The sequence below is a fragment of the Leopardus geoffroyi genome, chromosome A1 (genome assembly GCF_018350155.1).
Source record: "Leopardus geoffroyi isolate Oge1 chromosome A1, O.geoffroyi_Oge1_pat1.0, whole genome shotgun sequence".
Taxonomy (NCBI): Eukaryota; Metazoa; Chordata; class Mammalia; order Carnivora; family Felidae; genus Leopardus; species Leopardus geoffroyi.
The window spans coordinates 158,676,037-158,699,714 of record NC_059326.1 but is presented as its reverse complement, the minus strand read 5'-3'; the positions used below and the strand labels follow the sequence as shown (position 1 = coordinate 158,699,714).

The 23,678-nt window shown below is 35.3% G+C and overlaps 1 protein-coding gene across 2 annotated transcripts in view; it reads right to left on the bottom strand.

Moving 5' to 3' along the window:
• Positions 1 to 23,678, bottom strand: part of LOC123608818 (leucyl and cystinyl aminopeptidase) — a 100,487-nt gene that overhangs the window by 25,116 nt on the left and 51,693 nt on the right. For both annotated transcript variants that reach the window (XM_045499206.1, XM_045499213.1), the window contains exons 5-11: positions 13,130 to 13,250; positions 12,311 to 12,465; positions 10,188 to 10,301; positions 8,641 to 8,775; positions 3,814 to 3,945; positions 1,750 to 1,910; positions 1,423 to 1,511 (exon numbers count right to left, since the gene is read on the bottom strand). In XM_045499206.1, the coding sequence (XP_045355162.1) occupies positions 1,423 to 1,511; positions 1,750 to 1,910; positions 3,814 to 3,945; positions 8,641 to 8,775; positions 10,188 to 10,301; positions 12,311 to 12,465; positions 13,130 to 13,250 (907 nt within the window). The remainder of the gene's footprint in view (positions 1 to 1,422; positions 1,512 to 1,749; positions 1,911 to 3,813; positions 3,946 to 8,640; positions 8,776 to 10,187; positions 10,302 to 12,310; positions 12,466 to 13,129; positions 13,251 to 23,678) is intronic.

The following is a 23,678-nucleotide window of genomic DNA, read 5'->3' as shown; positions in this document are numbered from 1 at the left end:
ACTGTTTTAACACTCCACTCTAGTGAAACTGCAATTCAACTGGCACGCACCTGTATTTCAACTGGCATTACAAATTATTACCACATAACTGAAGGGCAATTTAGAAATGTGTACTAAATCACAAAAGATAATAGTCCTCATTTCTGAGAAGCATTCTTATGAAGAAGTTCATACAATAACAAAACATTTAAGACCCTAAATTTCTACTGAGACATTTTTTTAAGAGACAAATGGTGAGTCAAGTGTCTAGCAGTAAAGATGAAGTCAAATATTATATGTGTTAAGTTATTTGTTTTAAAAAAAAGGCAAGATATAAAAATCACTTATACACAATGGTATCAACTAAGTAAAAAATATTTTAAAAATGACTCAAAAGAAGTAATCATGATAATAGTTGTGGCAAGGTGATTTGTTCTCCATTTTCTAGATTTCATGTCATATGGATAATACTGTGTGTGAAGATTTTTTTTTCAATAATAACATTAATAACAAAATGCCGGACATTATTCTAGGTACTTCACATAAATTAACCCCATCCTCACGATAACACTATAAGTATGATCACTGTCTCCACTCAGTAGCTGAGGGAATGAGGCTCAGGGAGTCACATGACCACCTACAATAATACCAGTGCACCAGATAACCTGGCTCCAAAGTATAGCCCGTTAACTACTAGGCTACACTCCTCCCTCAAAAACAGAGGCTTGACCACCAGATACAAATTCAAACAAGAAATTTTCCCTTTCCATAAATCTAGAGTATCACTAATGGTTCCTGCCCAAGGTCTTCCTATTGTTTCAGGACATGGATTAAGAGGATACATGGTGTGGCATTCATAGTGGTATTTAACAAATGGTCAGAAACTATATTTCAATTGTTTTTTATAGGCTCCTTGTGGGTCAACATATATCATCTTTACATTTTCCTATCTGCTTCCTTACAAACATAATTTCTTACCCATTTTCTTACTACCAAAAATGTATATTATGTTCACAGGACATTTTGTAATGCTTACTTACTATAAATCTGGATCATGATCAACCTTTATTCTGTGCAAGAATCATCTACGATGCTTGTGGAATGCAGTTGCCCAAGCTCACCCCTAGAGAGTGAACAGCAGAGCATATACCTCAAGAGACTGCTCTACCTGTACTACTTCTTTGTAACAACAAATATTTATCTGGGATATAAAAACACAGTGCAACTTTTTGTACTTTATTTCACATGAATAAGAATGACTGACTTGATACGTGAGACATGGAATCAGTGTCACTTCAGTCACATCTTGTATAGATGACTCATAAAACCAGTTCAAAGAGTATGCCCTTTGCAAAGTAAAATCTCCTTCTGCTGCTTGGTCAGATTTCTAAAAAATATATTGTTTTCAATTTCTTCTCAGAAAAGAGTTAATTATAGTCAAACCTGATTTCTTGTCCAGTAAAAATACCAATGGATATTTTGAGTAATTTCTTCCCTCAGTGACATAGGATAGTGGAATATGCCAGAGATAGCTGTAAAAAGAAAATATTGGAAGATTACTCTTTCCAGTATTTCAGTCAGTGCTCATTTACACATAATTTGTTGGGTCTTCCCCCCCGCCCCCCGCTTTTTTGGCAGGAAGGAGAATTTTTCAAGCTATTTCCAGAAAAAGATAATCTTCTTAGGTTTCTTAAGAGATTATGATTACAAAATACTTTAACCCAAGGATACAAAAGAGATAGGTAACAGGAAGAAAAAGCAGGAACATACCTTGCATCTGAAGGCTGAATTTCAGGCTTCACATTTAAAAAGTATCTTTCTTGTTGTACATGAAGCTCCTTTCCTTTTCTTTGGACAGTCACTAAAGGAAATCCTTTTTGCAGGGTCCAGGTTTTCATCATTTTCTTTACATCTAGTGTTTTGTTTGTGACCTATATGTGTGTGTATATATATATATATAATTATATATATAATACAAATAAATAATTAAGAATTATTTTTGCTTAAAAACAAAACCTTTCCCTCTCTGCCTACCACATTCTATGAAGACTACATGTAATGTTAACATAAAAACAGAAGCATGAATATGGAGTTAAATTTTTGTAAATGTTGACATTCACTTTTGGAAGAACTAATTCTGTGCGAGTGCCAGAAAGCAGCAGCAGAATAAGATATAAACACGTCAGCTGCCTCAACTTTAAGTTTCTCCAGAGAACAATGGTTAACTGTTTTGACAGTCACAGACCCTTTCTCCAAGAAATTACATCAACTTATCTGCAAAATCTAGAATCCAGTGTCAGGTTCATAGACCCTCTAAAGCCCACCATCCCCTAAAGACATCTGGTATCAATGATTGAGAAGACATTTTAGAAAAACTATCTCTTTAAAGCAGGTGAGGTAACCTTATCATTCAAATCATACTTCTAGACTACATACGGATGTGAATTGCAAGCAACTAAAATCATTAAGTACTTTGTTTGGTAACAGTACCACTCTACTATGGCAGCCTTAACCTCAGTCTCCATATGCCCATTTATTTAAAGCAGAAAAGGATGGATCAATATATCCAAACTCATTGCAATATTAATATTACATTTCTCATGGCTCTAATCTATTCATTTCTGGATAAGGGACTGGGAAGAAAACAAGCTTTCCCAAAAGCAAGGCACCTTTGGGTCTTCAAAACAGAACAGAAATGAAGAGGCCAGTGCATATGATGTGGAGGCTGACAAACCTGAGGATAATGTTAAGAACGAGGTTGGGATAGGAAAACACTATGGATGCAGAAGCTGAAGTCAGTCAGAAAGGAAGAAATATATTCTAAATGTCAGGAGATAATATGGGTATAAAGTAAATAATGTGGTTTTCAACTGAAATGTTACCATACGATAAGAGAAAAAAACAACAGTGATTTGGAAGCAACTCTTAAGTATCAAGGACTAATCCACCTTTTCAAAGAGAGAAGGAAAGGTGTATCTTCTGAGCACCAGGGTTAGCGGCTAGAAAACACAAGGTTTGAGATAAGACAAGGAAGGAGAAAGGGTATATGGAAAAGATTTAGAGTAGGAGTTCTTAATTTCAGAGCCCCTAAAACTTTGAAACTTTGTGTGATATTGTGAATATGTGGTTTTACTGGGGAATATGTCCAGAATTTTTATCACGGTTTCAAATATGTCTGTGATCTTCCAAAACATTTAAGAACCATTGATCTGGATCAGGGAAACAACAAACCTAAACGCTTGTAAGGACTATGCCGTCGGCATACATGCACCATGGAGGATGGGTTCACGCACTGCTCTAAAGCCTAACTGGCACCTAACTACACTGCTTGTTAGAACATTTGCAGGCACAACAAAATCCAAACAGCAAAACGATCCAAGGGCAATATTCAGCTCACGGCAGCCAGCTTGTGATAGATTCTCTACAAAGATGGGCTTCTAGGAAAGAGTATGGCCACAAACTAGAGGAGGATTTATAGGGCAGAGTGTAGGGAAAAAATCATGAATGGGAGGAAAATGCAAAAGCCTGAGAAAAGGAAAATAGATTTTTGAAAAAAATCAAATAATGAATATAGTAATATATATTAATTCAGAAAAGACAACTTTCCTACTAAACGGGAATGGAGACTAAGGTATAGAACAAAAATGGTTATACAAGGCTACACACAATAATTTCAAGACGAGTATTTCTGTTTCTTGACCTTTAATTCTGTGTTCCATCCGCCTCTGTCTTAAATATCCTTGGTACTATAGCTTATTTATATATTTGATAAGAATATAAATAGAAGAACTCTTCTCTTTCTTAAGAACTAAATAAAATATCCAGGTCACTTACCTCATTAAAACTATCCCACAGATCATCACTTTTAATGGATGCATAGCTATGACTATGCAGGTAAAAGACAACAGCATTTTGGAATACATCCTCACTAAGATATGTTTTCAGCATCAACAAGAGAGAGGCTCCCTGTTTAATTAAAAAAAAAAATAGTGAGAAGGGGGTGGAAAATAATGGACTACAATCGGTTTATAGAATTGACAATCTAAAATTCAAAATACAATCATGCTAAGTATAAACTTGCACTATAGAACCTAGTTATAATACACTGTTATTTAGTGTCATATAATCTGATGTGAACTATGTTCAAATTGTCTTTAAAAATTATTTTAAAGGATTTGACAAAAGAATAATGGATCAGATTCCCATGTGCACTAATTCTACTATGAGCCATTTTTATGTGGTTTATCAGTTACTGTTTCAGTGTTATGTTAAAAAGCTAAGTGTTTGTGAATATATCTTTAATAGAAAAACATGCCAAATTTTCTGTTGAATCCCTATCCCTGTCCCCAATGCTTAAAGTACCAGCTGAAGGGAATTAAAAGAAAAAATGAATTACTGGGACCTTATGAAGATAAAAAGCTTCTGCACAGCAAAGGAAACAACCAACAAAACTAAAAGGCAACCAAAGGAATGGGAAAAGATATTTGCAAATGACGTATCGGACAAAGGGCTAGTATCCAAAATCTATAAAGAGCTCACCAAACTCCACACCCGAAAAACAAATAACCCAGTGAAGAAATGGGCAGAAAACATGAATAGACACTTCTCTAAAGAAGACATCCGGATGGCCAACAGGCACATGAAAAGATGCTCAACGTCGCTCCTCATCAGGGAAATACAAATCAAAACCACACTCAGATATCACCTCACGCCAGTCAGAGTGGCCAAAATGAACAGATCGGGAGACTATAGATGCTGGAGAGGATGTGGAGAAACAGGAACCCTCTTGCACTGTTGGTGGGAATGCAAATTGGTGCAGCCACTCTGGAAAACAGTGTGGAGGTTCCTCAGAAAATTAAAAATAGGCCTACCCTATGACCCAGCAATAGCACTGCTAGGAATTTACCCAAGGGATACAGGAGTACTGATGCATAGGGGCACTTGTACCCCAATGTTTATAGCAGCACTCTCAACAATAGCCAAATTATGGAAAGAGCCTAAATGTCCATCAACTGATGAATGGATAAAGAAACTATGGTTTATATACACAATGGAGTACTACAGGGCAATGAGAAAGAACGAAATATGGCCCTTTGTAGCAATGTGGATGGAACTGGAGAGTGTGATGCTAAGTGAAATAAGCCATACAGAGAAAGACAGATATCATATGGTTTCACTCTTATGTGGATCCTGAGAAACTTAACAGAAACCCATGGGGGAGGGGAAGGAAAAAAAAAAAAAAAAGAGGTTAGAGTGGGAGAGAGCCAAAGCATAAGAGACTCTTAAAAACTGAGAACAAACTGAGGGTTGATGGGGGGTGGGAGGGAGGGGAGGGTGGGTGATGGGTATTGAGGAGGGCACCTTTTGGGATGAGCACTGGGTGTTGTATGGAAACCAATTTGACAATAAATTTCATATATTGAAAAAAAAAAAGTACCAGTTGAATTCATGGGTTCACTGCAGGAGACAATAAACAAGCAGAACTCTCAAAAGCCTCTCTACTTGGGAGTGCATCAATTTCCAATTTTAATATATCATGTTGCTAAAATAACCAAGATCTCTCTTCTTCCTGCAAAGTTACTTCAAATATGTTTGGAACTAATGAATGTATAGGGCAATAAGCATACACTAATAATTCAGAATCCAGCATACAACTATTAAGGCCACGCTATATAGTCATTGAAGTGCATGCCATCATTTCCAAAAACACCTTTGTGAAGCCTTTTCTGATTTAAGATAGAAATATTTCTCCATATTCAAGGGCAATCTGTATCACTTCCTTCATCTGCTACAGATATATATTTAATATATATTTAGATAGATATATCTTTATTTCCTTTTCTAGACTGTATGATAATTTGAGGGCAACACTGCAAAGCTCAATTTCAGTAACTAAAACAACACCTAGTACACAAAAGGAATTCAAATAGTCTTTGAATTTCACTTCTGGTAAAAATGTAGCAATATTAGGTCAAGATTATCAGATACACGTAACTGAATTTAATAGCTATTACTCTCTTATTTCTGTACCATGCTTCATGGTGTTACTTGTTCTATAAATTTAAGTACTCATTCTTGTTCCCAACAGATCCCTTTCACCCCTGCATGACCAACTTTCCCTACTATTACATTCCCATTAACAAAATTATGCAACATTCATTCCTCCTTTAAAACAAATAAAAGATGTCCTTCCTTTTTTTAACTCCATGTCTCTTCTAGTTATCACCCTATTTCTTATTTCCCTCTTTGTAGTAAACTCCTCAAAGAGCTGTCTGTAGTTGCCATCTCCATTTTCTCTAAGGCAATCTTCCAACCATCACTCTGCTAGAAGTGGTTTTTTTTTTTTTTAATTTTTTAATGTTTTATTTTATTTTTGAGACAGAGAGAGACAGAGCATGAACGGGGGAGGGTCAGAAAGAGAGGGAGACACAGAATCTGAAACAGGCTCCAGGCTCTGAGCTGTCAGCACAGAGCCCGATGAGGGGCTGGAACTCAAGGACCGCGAGATCATGACCTGAGCTGAAGTCGGCCGCTTAACCGACTGAGCCACCCAGGCGCCCCCAGAAGTGGTTTTATCAAGGTCACTGATGAACTTCATGCTGTCTTGAAACCAACATCAATTCCCAGGCTCATCTTAACCTGCTAGTGGCATTTGAATGACTGATCACTCACTCATCCTTGGAAGTCTTTCTGCACTGAGCCTTGGGAGGCACTCTTCATCCTCCCCCTATTCACTGGCCATCACTCTCACTCTCTCCCTGGATCCTCATCTTGCATGGAACCACCTCATTTTGGTGACCCCTGGCATTTACGTTTCAGACCTTTTTTTTTTTTTTTTCTTTTTTTTCTAAGTTTACTTCCTAGTCGATCTCCTCAAGAGACAATCTATATAAGAATTAGGCTTGGAGATTAAAAAACCCAAATAGAATATATCTGTCAAACACATTTCCCTAGTGACACTTGTTCTTGTACATAACATTGGTAAAATATCCTACTTTTCTCAATTATGTGGAGTATTTGCCAGATTTCCAATCATGAAATAAGTAGTTACCATATTGACAGGGGTTAGGTATGCTGTGGAGACCACATGATAAGACAATGAATTTGGGGTTTAGGGGATGGCGGTCAGAGGATGACAGAGCTCTGTAAGAACAAATCTCGAAGCGACAGTTATGTATAAGAACAGAACCACAAGTTTTAAAATTTTATCGACAGATCCCATATAGGCTTTAAAAATCATAGCAGTATCTCCAACTGGAATATACTTAATATAGCTAATTAAACTCCTTATTTCTTATTTGTTAACAGTACTACCATTTTCCATGTCAGTCAGGTGTGAACCTGGAAAACATGTCTCCCTTTCTTTACCTGTCTTACCCTATCACTAAATCCTTCAAGAACTTTCCTCCATCCCATGTTTTTTTACACTCATCATTTTTCTTCCACTTTCACTACCACTCCTAATTTCATCCTTTACCACGTCATGTTTGGACTTTAGCAGCAATTTCCTGACTTTAGTTCTCTCTCCACTTAAATCTATACGCTGGAACAAATTAGTTTTCATAAATAGTAACTTTAATCAAGTAATTCCTCTGAAAAATCTAAAGCTTCCCAATGCTTACAGAAAAAGTCCAGATTCCTGATGGCGTTTAGAACCTTCTACAACTGCCCCAAGCTCCTTTTCTATCTTTCCCCTACTCCATTTATGGCTTCCACCACAATCAAGCATTTATTCCCTAAACAAAAATTTCCTGCCCATCAGTATTCCTGAACTGTCTCTTTGTAGACCTTATTGTCCCATTCCTGCCATACTCAACACTTACCATTCCTCTTTATCCATATCTTTTTATTACTTAATTCCCTTCCATTTCCATTTTCCTACAAAAAAGTTCTCTTCATAAACCTAGGTAAAAAAAAGTCTGTACCATTCATTCAGCACATATCATCTCTTAGTGCTTCACAAGTACCTACCCACCTAAACTTTGAGTTTCTTGAAGATATGGTTTGTATCTCAGGTGTTTGGTGTGTTTTCTCTGTGCAGTGGAGGAATTCATTTATTAATCAATTAATTTGGCAGCCAGAGTAAGGAGGTAAGTAAGTCCTAACATTCACACCTCCCACCACAACTGTGAGAGGCATTGTTCTGTTCTCTGACCTATGGCAATCCTAATCAGGTTTCCAGTTTTCTGTTTTTGCTTCACTCCCAAACCTGGAGTCTGTGTTTCTGATCCTGCAATCCAGTTCTCAATTCTTAAATACTCTTTTTGTTTTTGAGTTTTGGCAACTGTGACTTTGAACATCTTTCAATCCTGAATAACACAGCTAAGGGCTTGCTTAGGACCTTCCCTGGACATATTCTACCTGTAGATCCAGAGACTGAACCAACTTTAAAAGATATGTTGCTATATTATCTGATTACCCACTATACCAGTCAGAAGAACTTAAATCAGAGAAAGAAAGACCCAGAAAAAGTTAAAACCAAGATTTAAATAGAAGCAAACATCTTACAGTTTAAACGTATACCTGAAAATAATCTTAAAGTAATCTCTAATCTTTAAAATAATCTAGTTTTAATGCTTAAAATAATTTAAATCATGAAGCTTGCTCACATATGAAATTAATTTGAAACCCACTCCAGGTAGTTGATGTGTAGAGCGGTACCTTAAAATAGGAAAGAGAATCAAACATTTCTTCGATCTGTTCTGAAGACTGAACAGATGATGATGATATCGGATGAGATGAATTCAAGGAATCTTTCTTCATGGTTTTAAATCGAGCATCTAAGAAATCTTCATACTAGCAAAAACATCAAACAGATTATGAAACCATCAACATTATCAAAGGCAAAGGAAAATATAGTAATTATTTATATGAATTAGATTAATTACCTGTTTAAGGTCATTATTAAAAAATACCCATCTTTACTAAACTTCAGAAAATAGGCTTTTGAAAGTGTAAGAATAGGGAGACTTTCATTCATATTCCTTAAATTTAAAAATAAAATGATAACGTCCTGACCATATGAAAAACATTATTATTTCCTAACCCACAGCATAAGGATTAATTAAGAATCTACTATTAAAGTGACCAAATGTGCCAAATCCAGGTATTCAAAGTAAATATTCTAAGATGGTTAGTGTGCACTTTTAAAATAACATTTACAATTAAAAAGCAAAAATAAAAACTCGTCCTTAAGCTCATTTCTCATTTGTAGTCCAGGTTTCTCTTAAGGTAATATACATTTCCCTTCACTGAGGTTCATTTGAAGTAAAATATAATACTTAAATAGAATTCTTCGATAGCTCAGCAGATGAGCTCCCCCAGAATATACATTAGAAGGTTTTAAACATTCTGGGCACCACCCAGTGGTGAAACTGTGTATCTGGTTGCTTAATTAAGTCACATACATAGATTTAGAATACTTTGCTTAGTATTCTAGCTAAAAATAAGTTCCTTCTACTTACCTGAAGTTTTTGAACTGGACTTACACAAAAATTTCAAATTGAAAGCTCTTAAGAGTATCCCTGTTTTGAAGCAGTCTTGGATAGTATATTCAGGAAGTTTAATAGAACGTCACAGAATTTTAAGGGTGAATGGGATCTTTATACTTTCCCACCTATTGCTTGGATTATTTGGCAATACCTGTCATACCATTGCCTTTCCCCAGGAAGTCTAGGAACACAGTAACAACAATATTACACTCCTTATGACAGAACGATGTCCCAAGTCATTGAAAAGGGCACAAATATGTACCTTAACAGGGCAAATTATTTGTCTGTATGAACCTATGTTATCACTGTTACAAGAATGATCACAGTGATAACAGGGAGAGAGTATTGCTACAAAATGTCTTATTTTTTTTCTCTCTTTATACAAAGGATAAAAAGTTTTGTTTTGCTAAAAAGGCTTTTCAACTTAATTTAAATTCCTTCAAGAAGAGCCACATCTATTGGAAATAAAATGTAGTAAAGCGATTTTAAATGTTCATCTTAACAAAGTGTGAAATAATTGCACATAATTTCAGCTTTCAATGAAATATATCAATAAGTAAAAGCTTAATTTTCACTGTCAAATCTCAAGAGGTATAAGCTATCAGTAACAAGTGTCAATTTTACTGTATCTTTCTAGAAACATTTTCAGCACTCCAAATGACTATAAAATACGGGGCAAATATGATTTATAGCACATCTAATAAACGGTATACTTACACTAGAAAGCTCTTTGAATATTTTTTCCAAGGAGAAATACTCCATGAAAGTAGCAAACCCTTCATTTAGCCATAGATCGTTCCACCACTCCATTGTTACTAGATTACCAAACCACTGTGGGGAAAACAAAACAAAAAATCCTACTAACTGACACAATATTTATACTGTCAAGAATTTTCTTAATAATTAAATTGTCAGCTTCATCCCCTTTAGCCAGATTATAATTACTTAAAAACGCAGTTATTTCGTAAAACAAACTATATTCAAATTAAAGACTTACAAAAAATTTGTATAAATTAACTCTAAAATGAAAATGAAAATTTTAACATTTTACCTTGTTGAATGGGAAAACAAGCAAAAACCACAGTTAGTTAGCATATTTATCAAATTAACATACAAACCCTGTTTACTAGGTAAACAAAAACAGTTTTTCGCTACTTCATTAAAAGTGGTATTTCCTAGATAATGAAATTCTTCTACCTACTACTATCAAGTTAGTAAGATTATTTCTATTCTATATCTTCAGCCATCCATTACAACTTAAAAATAAATTTCTGAGAGATTTTCCTACAGAGAGCCTATATTTCATGTTTCTCCTCAGTTACCCAAGTTGAGGACAGTATTTACATGATTGAAAAGAGAATTCAAACAATATTCTTTAAGAAAGCTGGCATGCATATAAATAAATGAAATAAGAAATATCATTAAATGTCCTCATCTATAAAATAAGAAGAAGAAGGAAAACAATGAAAGGAGACTCTCCAAAAAAAAATGTATCTCAAAAATCTCTGCAATGGAGAGTGGTAGGTTATAGGGTGTGTGATTTAGTGACATCTGGGGCTCATCTCAAATCAGCAGCAAAATAATAAGGTTACTGGATATGGAAACAAAACACTTGAGAATTACAATAACATGTTTTTCAAAGATATTATTTTAAAACCTGCTTCCGAGGAATATATGTCTTAAAGAAGAAGTAACTGAGAAGTGGTGATGGGAAGGCCCCAGAAATAACAGACCTAGAGAAGATCCCCTAAAGGACAACTTGTCTACGTGCCTAAAATCATAATTATCACTAAGTATGTGCTTCATACGCAAGCCCATTACGAAGTCTTCACAAGAGCTCTAGAATCTCACACATATAGGCGTTTGAGACAGGGACCAAACTGACCAGAGTGCATGCTACTCTTCTTCCACGTTGTCCCTCAATCATGATGCTCCCAAACTACACCCAACACTGCTATGCACCTCATCAAGGGACAAAAGAAAGACAAGGTGTTGAGAAAGAAAGAGGGGGGTTCACGTACCCATATAATTTTCTTTCTTTTTCTCCTTGTCATACAAAGAGTACCCTCCCTCTCTCAAATTAACAAAGAGCCCAGTTTGAGCAAGAGAAGAAAATATAAATCTAGTCTTGACAACTACAGTCCAAGAGATGCCAGAAGAGAATGCAATTTAGGGGAAGGGTTTCTCTGCCACAAAGTTATACTGAGGGGCTGGCAATTGTCAGAGGTGAAACAGCTGTGTATTATTGGGGGCAAAAAAGGAGAAACACCTTGAGGAGACAGTGGTTCTTCAAGGGCCAGTGCTGCCAATTATTAGCTCTGTGACTTTGGGTAAGTCATTTACTTACACTCTCAATTTCCACATCTATAAAATGGGATCATCACCTACCTCACAGCCGTTATGAAAAGTAAATGAGATATGGATGTGAAAATGCTTTATAAACTGTAAAATCCTATACAAACATTAGATAGCAATTTCTTTTAAGTATGTATGTATGTATGTATGTATGTATGTACGTATTTGAATAATCTCTGCACACCATGTGGAGCTCGAACTCATGACCCTGAGATCAAGAATTGCGTACTCCTCCAAATAAGCCAGCCAGGCACCCCCAGATAGCATTTTCATTTGATGATCATGTTTGTGTTAAAAAAAACAAAGAACAAAAACAAACAAAAACAAACAAAAAAACCCACCATTTTATTATGAAAGGCAATACTACAATAAAAGGCCGGATTTCTTATTAGCTTATTCCAATTTCTTATCCTAAAATTGTTACTTAACTTATTTTATTCTAAAATACTATAAGTATTAAATATAATAGTCATGGCTATTAATACCTGATGGGAGAGCTCATGAGCAATGATTTTAGTAACCAGTTTTCTATCCGCCACTGAAGAAGTATTATTGTCATACAGAAGTGTCTCTTCACGGAAGGTGAGCAAACCCCAATTTTCCATTGCTCCCGCTTCAAAGTCAGGAATAGCCACCAAATCTGAACATGTGAAGAAAGAAGTGATCAAATTTCGCTCATCTAAGGCACTCCCCCCAAAAAATATTTTACCCATTGGTTTATCACTGTGAATCAAAAGACAGGGAGTTCCTTTTATACTCTTGGCAAATCGAACCTTACTCTAGTCTTGTATGTTCCCCACCTATTGGTCAGTTGAGAAAGACCTGACCAATTCCTGTGGAGTCACCATTGCTCTGTCCCTTCACAAAGAAAGAGATATATAATTCTTTCACAATGAATCAACTTCCTAGAGCAAGAAAGACAAAGTACAGGCCCAACATTCTTCTATCCAGGACCAGCTCTTGCTTTCCTCAGCATCTATTACTCAGTTTTCCTCCCGTGAAACAGAATTTCTTAGGAAGTTAGAGTCTGACTGCAGACAAAACCCTAAGCAAATTGCCACTTACACAGAACCTGTATAAGCCCTTGGAACAGCTCCATAAACTTCTAAATGTTTTAAGCTCCACATTCGGCTACTTTTAGGGAATGTAAATAATCTTAACAAATGTAAACAATTTTTAAAGCTTTAGGTGTTTATTAGTTTTCTCTTTAAATAATTTTAGAAAAAGTGCTTTCTACAAAACATTTGCCAAATGAATCTAGGTTATAATGCTAATGAAAACCAGAGGCACTGTTTGATTCTTACCCAATTTCTTAAGTGGGTATTGAATTTCAAAGTAGTTTTGATAGAATTCAAGAAGCTTCACAGTTGTTTCCAAGGCATGGTGAACTTGACCAATCTTTTCTGGTACAGCATATATAGAAACCTAAAAGAAAACATACATAAATGTATATATATCATATAACATAAAGACAGGTAGAACTAAAATGGTATGATATTCAGATAAATACCATGACACATATATGAGAACTGCAAAGAGCTTTATGAGATTTTACAGGACAGGAACTCTTGCTTCTAATTCTTTTCTCCCCTGGAGAATTTAGCTAGTTACTTCCACACATAGAACAATGTTCAAAAACTTACTGGTTTTGTTTTTTATTTGTTTAGGTTAACAGAACATTCTCAACAGAACAGTCTCAAACTATTAATTTTATACTTATCTTCTCCATTACCTCAAGTTGTCCTTCCTTACCTATGAGCCATCAGACCAAATTATTTGAAGGACAAAACAAATTCTCATCTTTCTAGCACCTATTACAGAACCTGGCATCAGACAGACACCCATACAAAGGAGTCACATAAAGAAGTTAGTTCTAAAGTAAACACACAAGGCAGAAATTGCACATTTGTTGAAATTACCCTGGAAAAACCTATTACAGACCAATGCATTCTCTTTTAGTAAGTATGACACAGCCGGATTTTCTTCCAACCTTGGGACTGCTTCCTTTTTTCCAGTTGTTGTCTTTTCATGGATCATGTTGTATAAAAAAAATAATCATACCCACAGAATCATTCAGTGAGTGGTACACAGTAACTAAAACCAACTTAGGGATAATAGATTCATATTCACATTGCCCATTCATTCCAGGATACATGCTCACTAAAGGGGAAGGCAGAGACAATCCCCAACATTATTTAAATTTTTATTCTTGCTTTCCTTTTCTGACTAAATGCATGTTAAACACATAAGCTGCAACTAACTGTAAACATCTTGTTCAGTAAGTATCAAAAGGCAAAATTTAAGCAATTATGTTAAAAGCAATGGGTTTTAAAAAGCAATATATATTGTTTTTCAATTGATTGAAAAAATCTCCATATTCACCTGGGAATATGATATATGGACAAGACATAGCAGAAAATAAAAATTTCAAAAAAAAAATCTGAAAAGGTGGGAAATGGAGACTTACTGAACAATTCATCACTTGGACAAAAATGCACTGATGAACTCTAACTCCAAATTAAATTTACTTCTTTCATTAAAGGACTGAAAAACTGTCAATAATTTCTAAAAGGTGAACTAGATATCAATCATAATTGTCTTAATGTAGGGCTTTAGTCTATAGAACATATCATTAATCACAAAAACATGGAGGTAACATGGCATAAAAATTAAATGTAACATAAAAAATTTTTTAAGTAAACAAAAAACAAAATTAAGGGTAAAGGCTCTGTAGTTAGAGTGCTGGGTTCAAATCTCTGCTAGTTGTGTGACCTTGAGCAGGTTGGTTAACCTCAATTTCCTTATCTGTAAAAAGGTGATAAAAGTAGCTCCTTACCCTCCCTGGGTTCCTGTGAAAATTAAATGAGCTAAATAATATAAAGAACTTAGACTAGTGCATGGCATGATATAAATGTTCAGTACATGCTAATTGCTATCAGTCCTGGGGTGCCTGGGTATCTCAGTTGATCAAGCGTCTGCCTCTTGATTTCAGCTCAGGTCATAATCTCACAGATCATGAGTTCAAGCCCCACATTGGGCTCTGTACTGACAGTGCAGAGCCTGCTTGGGACTCTCTCTCTTTCCCTCTCTCTATGCATTTCTCCTGCACATGCTCTCTCTCTCTCAAGAATAAATAAATTAAAAAAAAATATATATATATATATACACACACAGTCCCAAAAGAAATAGGGCAAAATATGTGTGAGTAGAGCATTTGTGGCAATAGTTACTAGAAGATAAAACATCTAGGACTGGAGTTAGTAAATTAAAACTATGTTGCTTTCTAAGTAACTATGAAGAAATTTAATTCTCCCATATCATGAGGCCACCATACCACCTGCATCCCTTGGCCTGCCAAAGGAACTACCAGCTTCTCTTGGTGATGTGGGTACTTCCTGCATCTTTCCCCCTCTGAAGTCAGTGTTACGGGGCGGCGGGGGGGGGGGGGGGAAGCCTGACATATTCTTTTTATACTCTCTACCACTGTAAATAACTATACCAAGATCACTAGGAATTTGAGACAAATCCTTATTATCTCTGCCATTCTTTCCAAACATATGTATTTTTATGTTATAGTTAATTCAAACACCTAGGAGATGCTATCCCAATGGAAACACCACCCATAATTCCCCAGATTCCCTCCTTCAACATCTTTCTGCCATATATACCATTTGGCCACTCCCAAATGTGTGTGAAAGCAACTTCCCTTAGAGGAAAAGTAAAGCTAGAGCAAAAGTTCACATGAAAATGGAACCTGACCTATGGATTCCATTTCTGGAATACAATGACTAGGAAAAAAGTCATTATATTTGCTCTTTCCTTCTACTTCTTCTTCTTCCCCCCACCCCTCAAAAGAAGACATACTATGAGTTTTCACTAGAGATAAATAATCTGGTCATTATAATTATTGTCCAGCTTGTTTTAAGAGCAACAGAAGCATTAAGAAACAGAGAAAACAACCTAGTTCAACAAAAAATCAAGCATATTGACCAGTATTCTGGGCTTGATAAGAGAACTCTAAACACTGTTAAATAGAAGTCAACTGGCACTCAGACTGTAACACTTACAAGTTAAAACTTTTCTTGCAAGATTTCTTGCTAAGACCTTGGGGAGATTTCTAAAAGACACAACTGTAAAGATTCTTGACCAAATATCAAAGAAAAGGGTTAAGACTGAAGATTTATTAAGTTTAACTTAATCTATTTCTTAATTTAGTAAAAAGAAAAACCTAGATAAAAGAAGAAAATAGAATAAAACCTCACCCCCCAAAAAGGACAACATGGCCTGCAAGATTTATAAATACAGAAAATACTAGAATTTTGATATTAAGCTTCCTGAAAAACATGAGCTTTCCTAAAGAGAAAGCTTCACACTCAAAACTACAAATTCCTAAAATAAAACAAAATGAAATAAAACAAAACAAAAACACACACAAAAAAACCCACACACACATACCAGTCTCAAGTCTATTCAGAATAAATAATGAGATGGGACTTTCGGAGAATAATGTAAATTACGTACAACGTCCTTGCCTGGTGAAGAGATACTTGAGGTAGATGTTGTTCGTGGTAACTCATAACTAGGTCATGTTCCTGACTGAATATGAATAAGTCAAAATTGTAACTTCACCTGGATAATACCATTGAAGGTTCTGTTTGAATGTTAGATAGGCATGGTATGTATCCACATCCAACTAACCACCACTACACTCTGATTCTACAGATTAGACCTGTCTGTGGTGAAAAACAACATCAGGCAATGGCAAAAACAAAACAAAAACCTCAAGATAAACAAAGCAGTGTCTTTTAAAACCAGCCTAGAAATTTTTATATAATTCTGGCATTACTGAACACAGAGGGTAAGGAACACTGAAGAATAGACATAAATGATAAAAACAAATGTTCCCCTTTTTTGAAAAAACTTCAACAACATAGTAGTCTTTATCACTAAAGAGGGCTTGTTTAATAATCTACAGTCAACTGTGACATTTTTAGTTGTTTGGTGAGACGGACATTAGTAAAGCCCTACTGCCTTATTCCTGAATCTTGTGAAATAGGCCTTGTGAATCTTATGAAATGTCAAATACTACAAAACAGCATCCATCCTAAAGATTACAACATTTTAGGGGCGCCTGGGTGGCGCAGTCGGTTAAGCGTCCGACTTCAGCCAGGTCACGATCTCGCGGTCCGTGAGTTCGAGCCCCGCGTGAGGCTCTGGGCTGACGCTCAGAGCCTGGAGCCTGTTTCCGATTCTGTGTCTCCCTCTCTCTCTGCCCCTCCCCCGTTCATGCTCTGTCTCTCTCTCTGTCCCAAAAATAAATAAAACGTTGAAAAAAAAAATTAAAAAAAAAAAAAGATTACAACATTTTAGTGTGACACAAATCTTGTGTTAGATTTCAAGCCTAAATTTCTGGTCACCAGAAATAACCAGAAGTTATTTATGTCATTTGGTGTGAGCAACAGCATATTGCAGTGGACAGTACAATCCTGACTATCACTTACTATGTAATCTTGGGCCAATTACTTAACCTCTCTAACACACTATTTCTTCATCAACAATATGGGATTAACGCATATATTAATGCATAGCTCCATGCATGTTAGATTCTTCGCTCATCCCAATAAAAAGAGAGAAAATTAATAAAACGATTGTTTATTTGTATAACATTAATTTTTCCAAAATGCATTTTGAAATACGTGGGTGTTAGGTAGCGTTAAAGGTTATATTTTGCGCTCTGCCTCTGTCTATCAAAAATAAATAAAATGTAAAAAAAGATTTTTTTTAAGTTATATTTTATATTTACAGACATGAAAGAAAGTTCACAATATGTTTGCAAATGGATAAAAAAGAGTGTAATTTGTGTGTGTGTGTGTGTGTGTGTGTGTGTGTGTGTGTGTGTGTGTATTACTATCTACCAGGTACTAAATGCTTTACAAAAAGTTTACAATTGAATCCTTGAGAGGGCAGGCTAATATAGGCGAGACAGTACTAGATTTGTAGAAGGTAAGGTTTAGACAGGACTACAGAGTAATCTGCCCAAGAGTACATTCTAGTAAGCTGTAGAAGTGGGACTCCAGAGTCCATGTTTAACCATGCTGCTTCCTAATACATGTAAATTAAAAGAAAAAGAAAAAAACAGCCACCCCAAATTCCTCTCTCTCAATCTCAGTCTCAATCAATCTCTTTCCCTCTCTCTCCCTTTTCCCCATCCTCCTCTCTCTATGTGAGAATAAGTTATAAACCTAAGCATTTGAGCAGTGAATAATTCAGCTTGGCTATACGGAAGAATCCATACTGGAGCAATTAGAAATACAGATGGATTTATAAGGGCATCCCGAATATCACACTGATGAACTTGAATGTAATCCTATAGGCAGGAAGAAGGAGAGAGAGCGGGAGGGACACAGGGGAAAGAAAAAGCCCAGACTGCATACATTTTGGGATACAATAAAAAGTGCTGGGGGTTTTATATCAAAGAGTGTGATAACTACAACAGAGATGTAATTCAAGTGCTATGAAAGATCACAGAGGGAATGATTAATCCCAGCTGGGGAAAGAATGAGCTGCTTCAAGGAGAGGATGGTAGTCAGCTGGGTCTTGAAGCAAATCTGACTCTCCTAGATTGAGCCTGTTAGATTTATCCAGGCTGCAACATGTGAATCAACGGCTAAATCTGTGGTGCAACACTTGAAGAAAATTAATTGAATTTTATCAGATTTAAACCACTCTCAATATCCTTTTCAACGGACTCTGAAAAATTTTTTGGTTTAGACCTGAAAAAAACCTCTTTCAAGCCAAAGGTAAGTAAATTATTTGAGCACTTATTCACCAAGTAGACTACACTTACCCTTGGACATTTAAACCTCGTCAATAGTTGTCCATTCTTTACTGTTGAGCATAATGGCATATAGTATTATTGTTGGTGAAAAGCCAGATAATCCTTATCTCTGCCTTTGCCTCTAAGCATTATGGAGGAGACATGATAATCTTTTGTAACAAAATGAGTATATCCTTTTTAATTAGCAATATCTAAATATACCGTGATCAAAATAAAGCTCTTCAGTCTAGAAAGGTAAACCAAATCCTACTGAACCTGTTCAATGGGTATAAAATATTCCCTGGGGTGATCAAAATAAGGAAAAATAAATAATTATATTTCTATCATGAAGAATAATCCCTGTTAGCTTCTTGAAAAAGACTCTTTTCTCCTTCTATATTGTTCGATATATGAAAATATTTGCTAACTAGGTCTTTGCTGTGAAATCCAAGCATAAAATCTAAACAAATAATCACTTATACATATGGACTAATGACAAAGAAAAGCAGAGGAGCATAATTAGAATAAATTTTTATGAATTACAGATACACAAGACCCTTAAACAATCTTACTCAATAAGATGAAGAAAACTCAATCTAGACTTGCTTTTTAAAAAAGGAAGACTAAATTAATTCTAAAACATGGAATTTTTCTTCTAACTACATTTTTACACTATCTCTTTAGTATTCATAATGTTTTAGATTTAGTGTGGCCCAATAAAGTTTTCTGAATTGATGGGAATATTCAGTATCTGTAAAACCCAATATGGTAACCACTAGCTGTAAGAACACCAAAAATGGTTACTGGGACTGAGAAAGTGAATTTAAATTTGAATTAATTTTTTTGCAGCTTTAATAATATAATTAATATAACACTGTGAAAGTTTAGGGTGTGCAATGTGTTGCTTTGATACATTTATATATTGTGAAATGATTACCACAGTAATATTAGTTAACACATCTATCATCTCACATAATTACCATTTCTTTTTTGTAGTGAGAACTTCCAAGATCCACTCTCTTAGCAGCTTTCAAACATATAATACAGTATTATTAACTACAATCACCATGCTATCCACCAGATTCCCAAACTTCTCTTAAAATTCCAAGTTTACACCCTTTGACCAACATTTCCCTATTTCCCCCAACCCTCAGATCCTGGCAACCACCATTCTAGTGTCTAAGAGTTCAGCTTTCTTAGATTCCTCATCTAAGTGAGATAATATATATAGTCTTTGTCTTTCTCTTAGTCATTTCACATAATGCCCTCAAGGTCCAACCATGTTGTTGCAAGTGGCAGGATTTCCTTCTTTCTCATGGCTGAATAATAATCCACAGTAATTTATACCACACCTTCTTTATCCATTCATCTTCAGACAGACACTTAGGCTGTTTCCATATTTTGACTATTATGAATAATCCTACAACTGACATGGGAGTCAGATATCTCTTTGAGATCTGGATTACATTTCCTTCAGCTATACATCTATAAGTGGGATTGCTGGATCATATGGTAGTTCTATTTTTATTTTTTTGAGGAAACTTCATACTGTTTTCCACAGTGGCTTTATCACTTTATATCCCACCAAGAGTGCACAAGGTTCCCTTTTCTCCACATCTTCACCAACACTTGTTAACTCTAGTCTTTTTAATGACAGTCATTCTAACAGGTGTGGGATATCTCATTAAGGTTTTGATTTTTATTTCCCTTATGATTGGTGATGTTGTGTACCTTTTCACGTACTTGTATAGCCACTTGTATGTCTTCTTTGGGGAAATGTCTGTTCAGTTCCTCTATTTTTAAATCAGACTGCTTATATATCTTTTTGCTAATGAGTCATATGAGTTCCTTATATATATTGTGGATATTAATCCCTTAATAGATATATGATTTGCAAATACTTGCTCCCATTCTTTAGGTTGCCTTTGCATTTTTTGATTCTTTTCTGTGCAGAAGCTCTTTAGTTTGATGTAGTCCCACTGATTTTTGCATTTGTTGCTTGTACTTTTGGTGTCATATACAAGAAATCATTACCAAGACCAATGTCAAGGAGCTCCTTTCCTATCTTTTCTTCTTGGAGCCTTACAGTTTCAGACCTTACATTAAAGTGTTTAAAATGTTTAGTTAATTTTTGTGAGTGGTGTAAGATAAGCGTCCAATTTATTCTTATACATATGATTATCCAATTTTCCCAGCACCATTATAATGAAGATAATCCTTTCTCCACCACATATTCCTGGCTCCCTTGTCAAATATTAGTTGCCTATTCATGCATTTTTTTCCTCTGGGCTCATAATTCTGTTCCTTGGTCTATGTGCCTATTTTTATTCTAGCATCATACTCTCTTAATTAGTATACATACTGTTTTGATTAGTATAGCTTTGTAGTACAGTTTGAAATTTGGAAATGTCATATCTCTAGCTTTGTTGTTTCTCAAGATTGCTCTGGTTATTCAATGTCTTCTGTAGTTCCACACAAATTTTAGTATTTTTTTTCTATTTCGGTGAAAAATACCATTGAAATTTTTATAGGAATTGCACTGAATCTACAAATGACTTTTAGTATGGACATTTTAATAACATTAATATTTCTGATCCATGAACATCAGATACCTTTCCATTTATGTGTGTCTTCTTCAATTTTGTTCATCAAAATCTTATAGTTTTTACTATACGGATCTTTCACCTCCTTGGTTAAATTTATTCCTAAGCATTTTATTGTTTTTGATGCTATTGAGAAGGGGATAACTTTATTTCTTTTTCAGATATTTCATTGTTAGTGTATAGTAATGCAACTGGCTTCTGTATGCTGATTTTGTATCCTGCAACTTTACTAAATTCACTGATTAGTTTTAAAAGTTTTTTGGTGGAGTCTTTAGGATTTTGTATACATAAGATCATATCATTTGCAACAAAGACAATTTCACTTCTTTCATTCCGATTTGGATGCCTTCTATTTCTTTTTACTTGCCTAAGTGCACAAGCTAAGATTTCAAGTACTATTTTAATTAAGAGTGGTGAAAGTAGGCCCCTTTTCTTGTTCCTGATCTTAAGAGAAAGGCTTTCAATCTTTCACTGTTGAGTATGATGTTAACTGTGGACTTGTCATATATGACCTTTATTTTGTTGAAGTATGCCCTTCTATACCTAATTTGTTAGAGGTTTTTTTTTTTTTTTTTTTTTATGTTTATTCATTTTGGGGGGGGGAGGGAACCAGGGAGGGAGGAAGACAGAGAGAGAGAGAATGAATCCTAAACAGGCTCTGAGCTGTCAGTCAGCACAGAGCACAATGTGGGGCTCAAATTCATGACCCATGAGATTATGACCTGAGCCAAAGTCAGACACTTAATTGACTGAACCACCTAGGGGCCCCTGTTTACAGTTTTTATCAGGAAAGTAAGTTATACTTTGTCAAATGCTTTTTTCTGTAGCTATTGAGATGATCATGTGCTATTTATCTTTCATTCTATTAATATGATGTATCACATTTACTGATTTGCATATGTTGAACCATCTTTGTATCCCAGTGATAAAGCCCTCTTGATCATGGTGTATGATCTTTTTAATGTGCTGTTGAATTCAACTTGTTAACATTTTATTAAGGATTTTATGCAGAGACATCTACTGCATCTATATTCATCAGGGACATTGGCCTATAGTTTTCTTTTCTGGTAATGTCCTTATCTGGCTTTAATAGGAGGGGAATGTGAACCTCATAAAACAAATCTGGCAGTATTCCCTCCTTTTCAATTTTTCAGAGTGCTTGAGGATTGGAATTAATTTTTCTTTAATGTTTGGTAGAATTCACCAGAGAAATCATCTGATCCTGGGCTTTCTTTGTTGGGAGGTTTTTGATTACTGATTCAATCTCTTTACTCAATATTGATCAGATTTTTTAATGTCTTCATGATTCATTCTTGCTAGGTTGTATGTTTCTAGGAATGTATCAATTTCTTCTAGGTTACCCAATTTGTTGGCCTATAATTGTTCATAGTAGTCTCTTATGTTCCTTTATATTTCTGTGGTATCAACAGAATTGTCTCTTTCATTTCTGATTTGACTCTTATTTTTTCTTAGTCCAGCTAAAGGTCTGTTATTGTTGTTTATCTTTCAAAACAAAACAAAACCCAGCTCTAGTTTCATTGATATTTTCTATTGTTTTTCCTGGTATCTTTTTTTTTTTTTTTTAATTTTTAAACTTTATTTTGGAGAGAGAGGGGGCACGAATGAAGGCGGGGTAGAGAGGGAGAGAGAATTCCAAGCAGAATCTGAGCTGTCAGTGAAGTACCCAGCACGGGCTCAAACTCAAAAACTATGACCTCATGACTTGAAATAAAACCGAGAGTTGAAGGCTTAACTCACTGAGCCACCCAGGTGTTCCTCTCTTTTACTTATTTCTGCTCTCATCTTTGTTATTTCCTTCCTTCTGCTAACTTTGGGTTTAGTTTGTTCTTTTTCGATTTCCTTGAGGTATAAGGTCGGGTTGTTTATTTGAGATCTTTCTTTTTTCTTAATATAGGCATTTACTGCTTTAAACATCACTCTTGGAACTGCTTTTTATGCATTCTACAGGATGCATACACCACCATATTATAGTATTAAGAGTATTCTGAATTTGGCTATATACTTACCTTTACCACTGTGTTGTGTATTTTCACATTACTAATTAGTGTCCTTTCATTTCACCTGGAAGCACTCCTTTCAGCATTTTTTAAGGGGGTAAAGAACTCCCTCAACTTTTGTCTAGGAAAGTCTTTATCTCTCCTTCATTTCTGTAGGAAAACCTTGTCAGGCAAGAGTATTTTTTGATTGGCAGTTGTTTCTTTCAGCACTTTAATTCATCTGACTCCCTTCTGGTTGCTAAGGTTTCTGCTGAGAAATCCACTGACAGACTTATCCCTTGTAAGTTACAATCTTCTTTCCTTTTGCTGCTTTTAAGATTCTCTGATTTTTGACAGTTTTATTATAACATGTCTCAGAAGAAACCTCTTCAAGCCGTTTGTTCAGTAACTTGTGAGTTTCATGAACTTGATTATT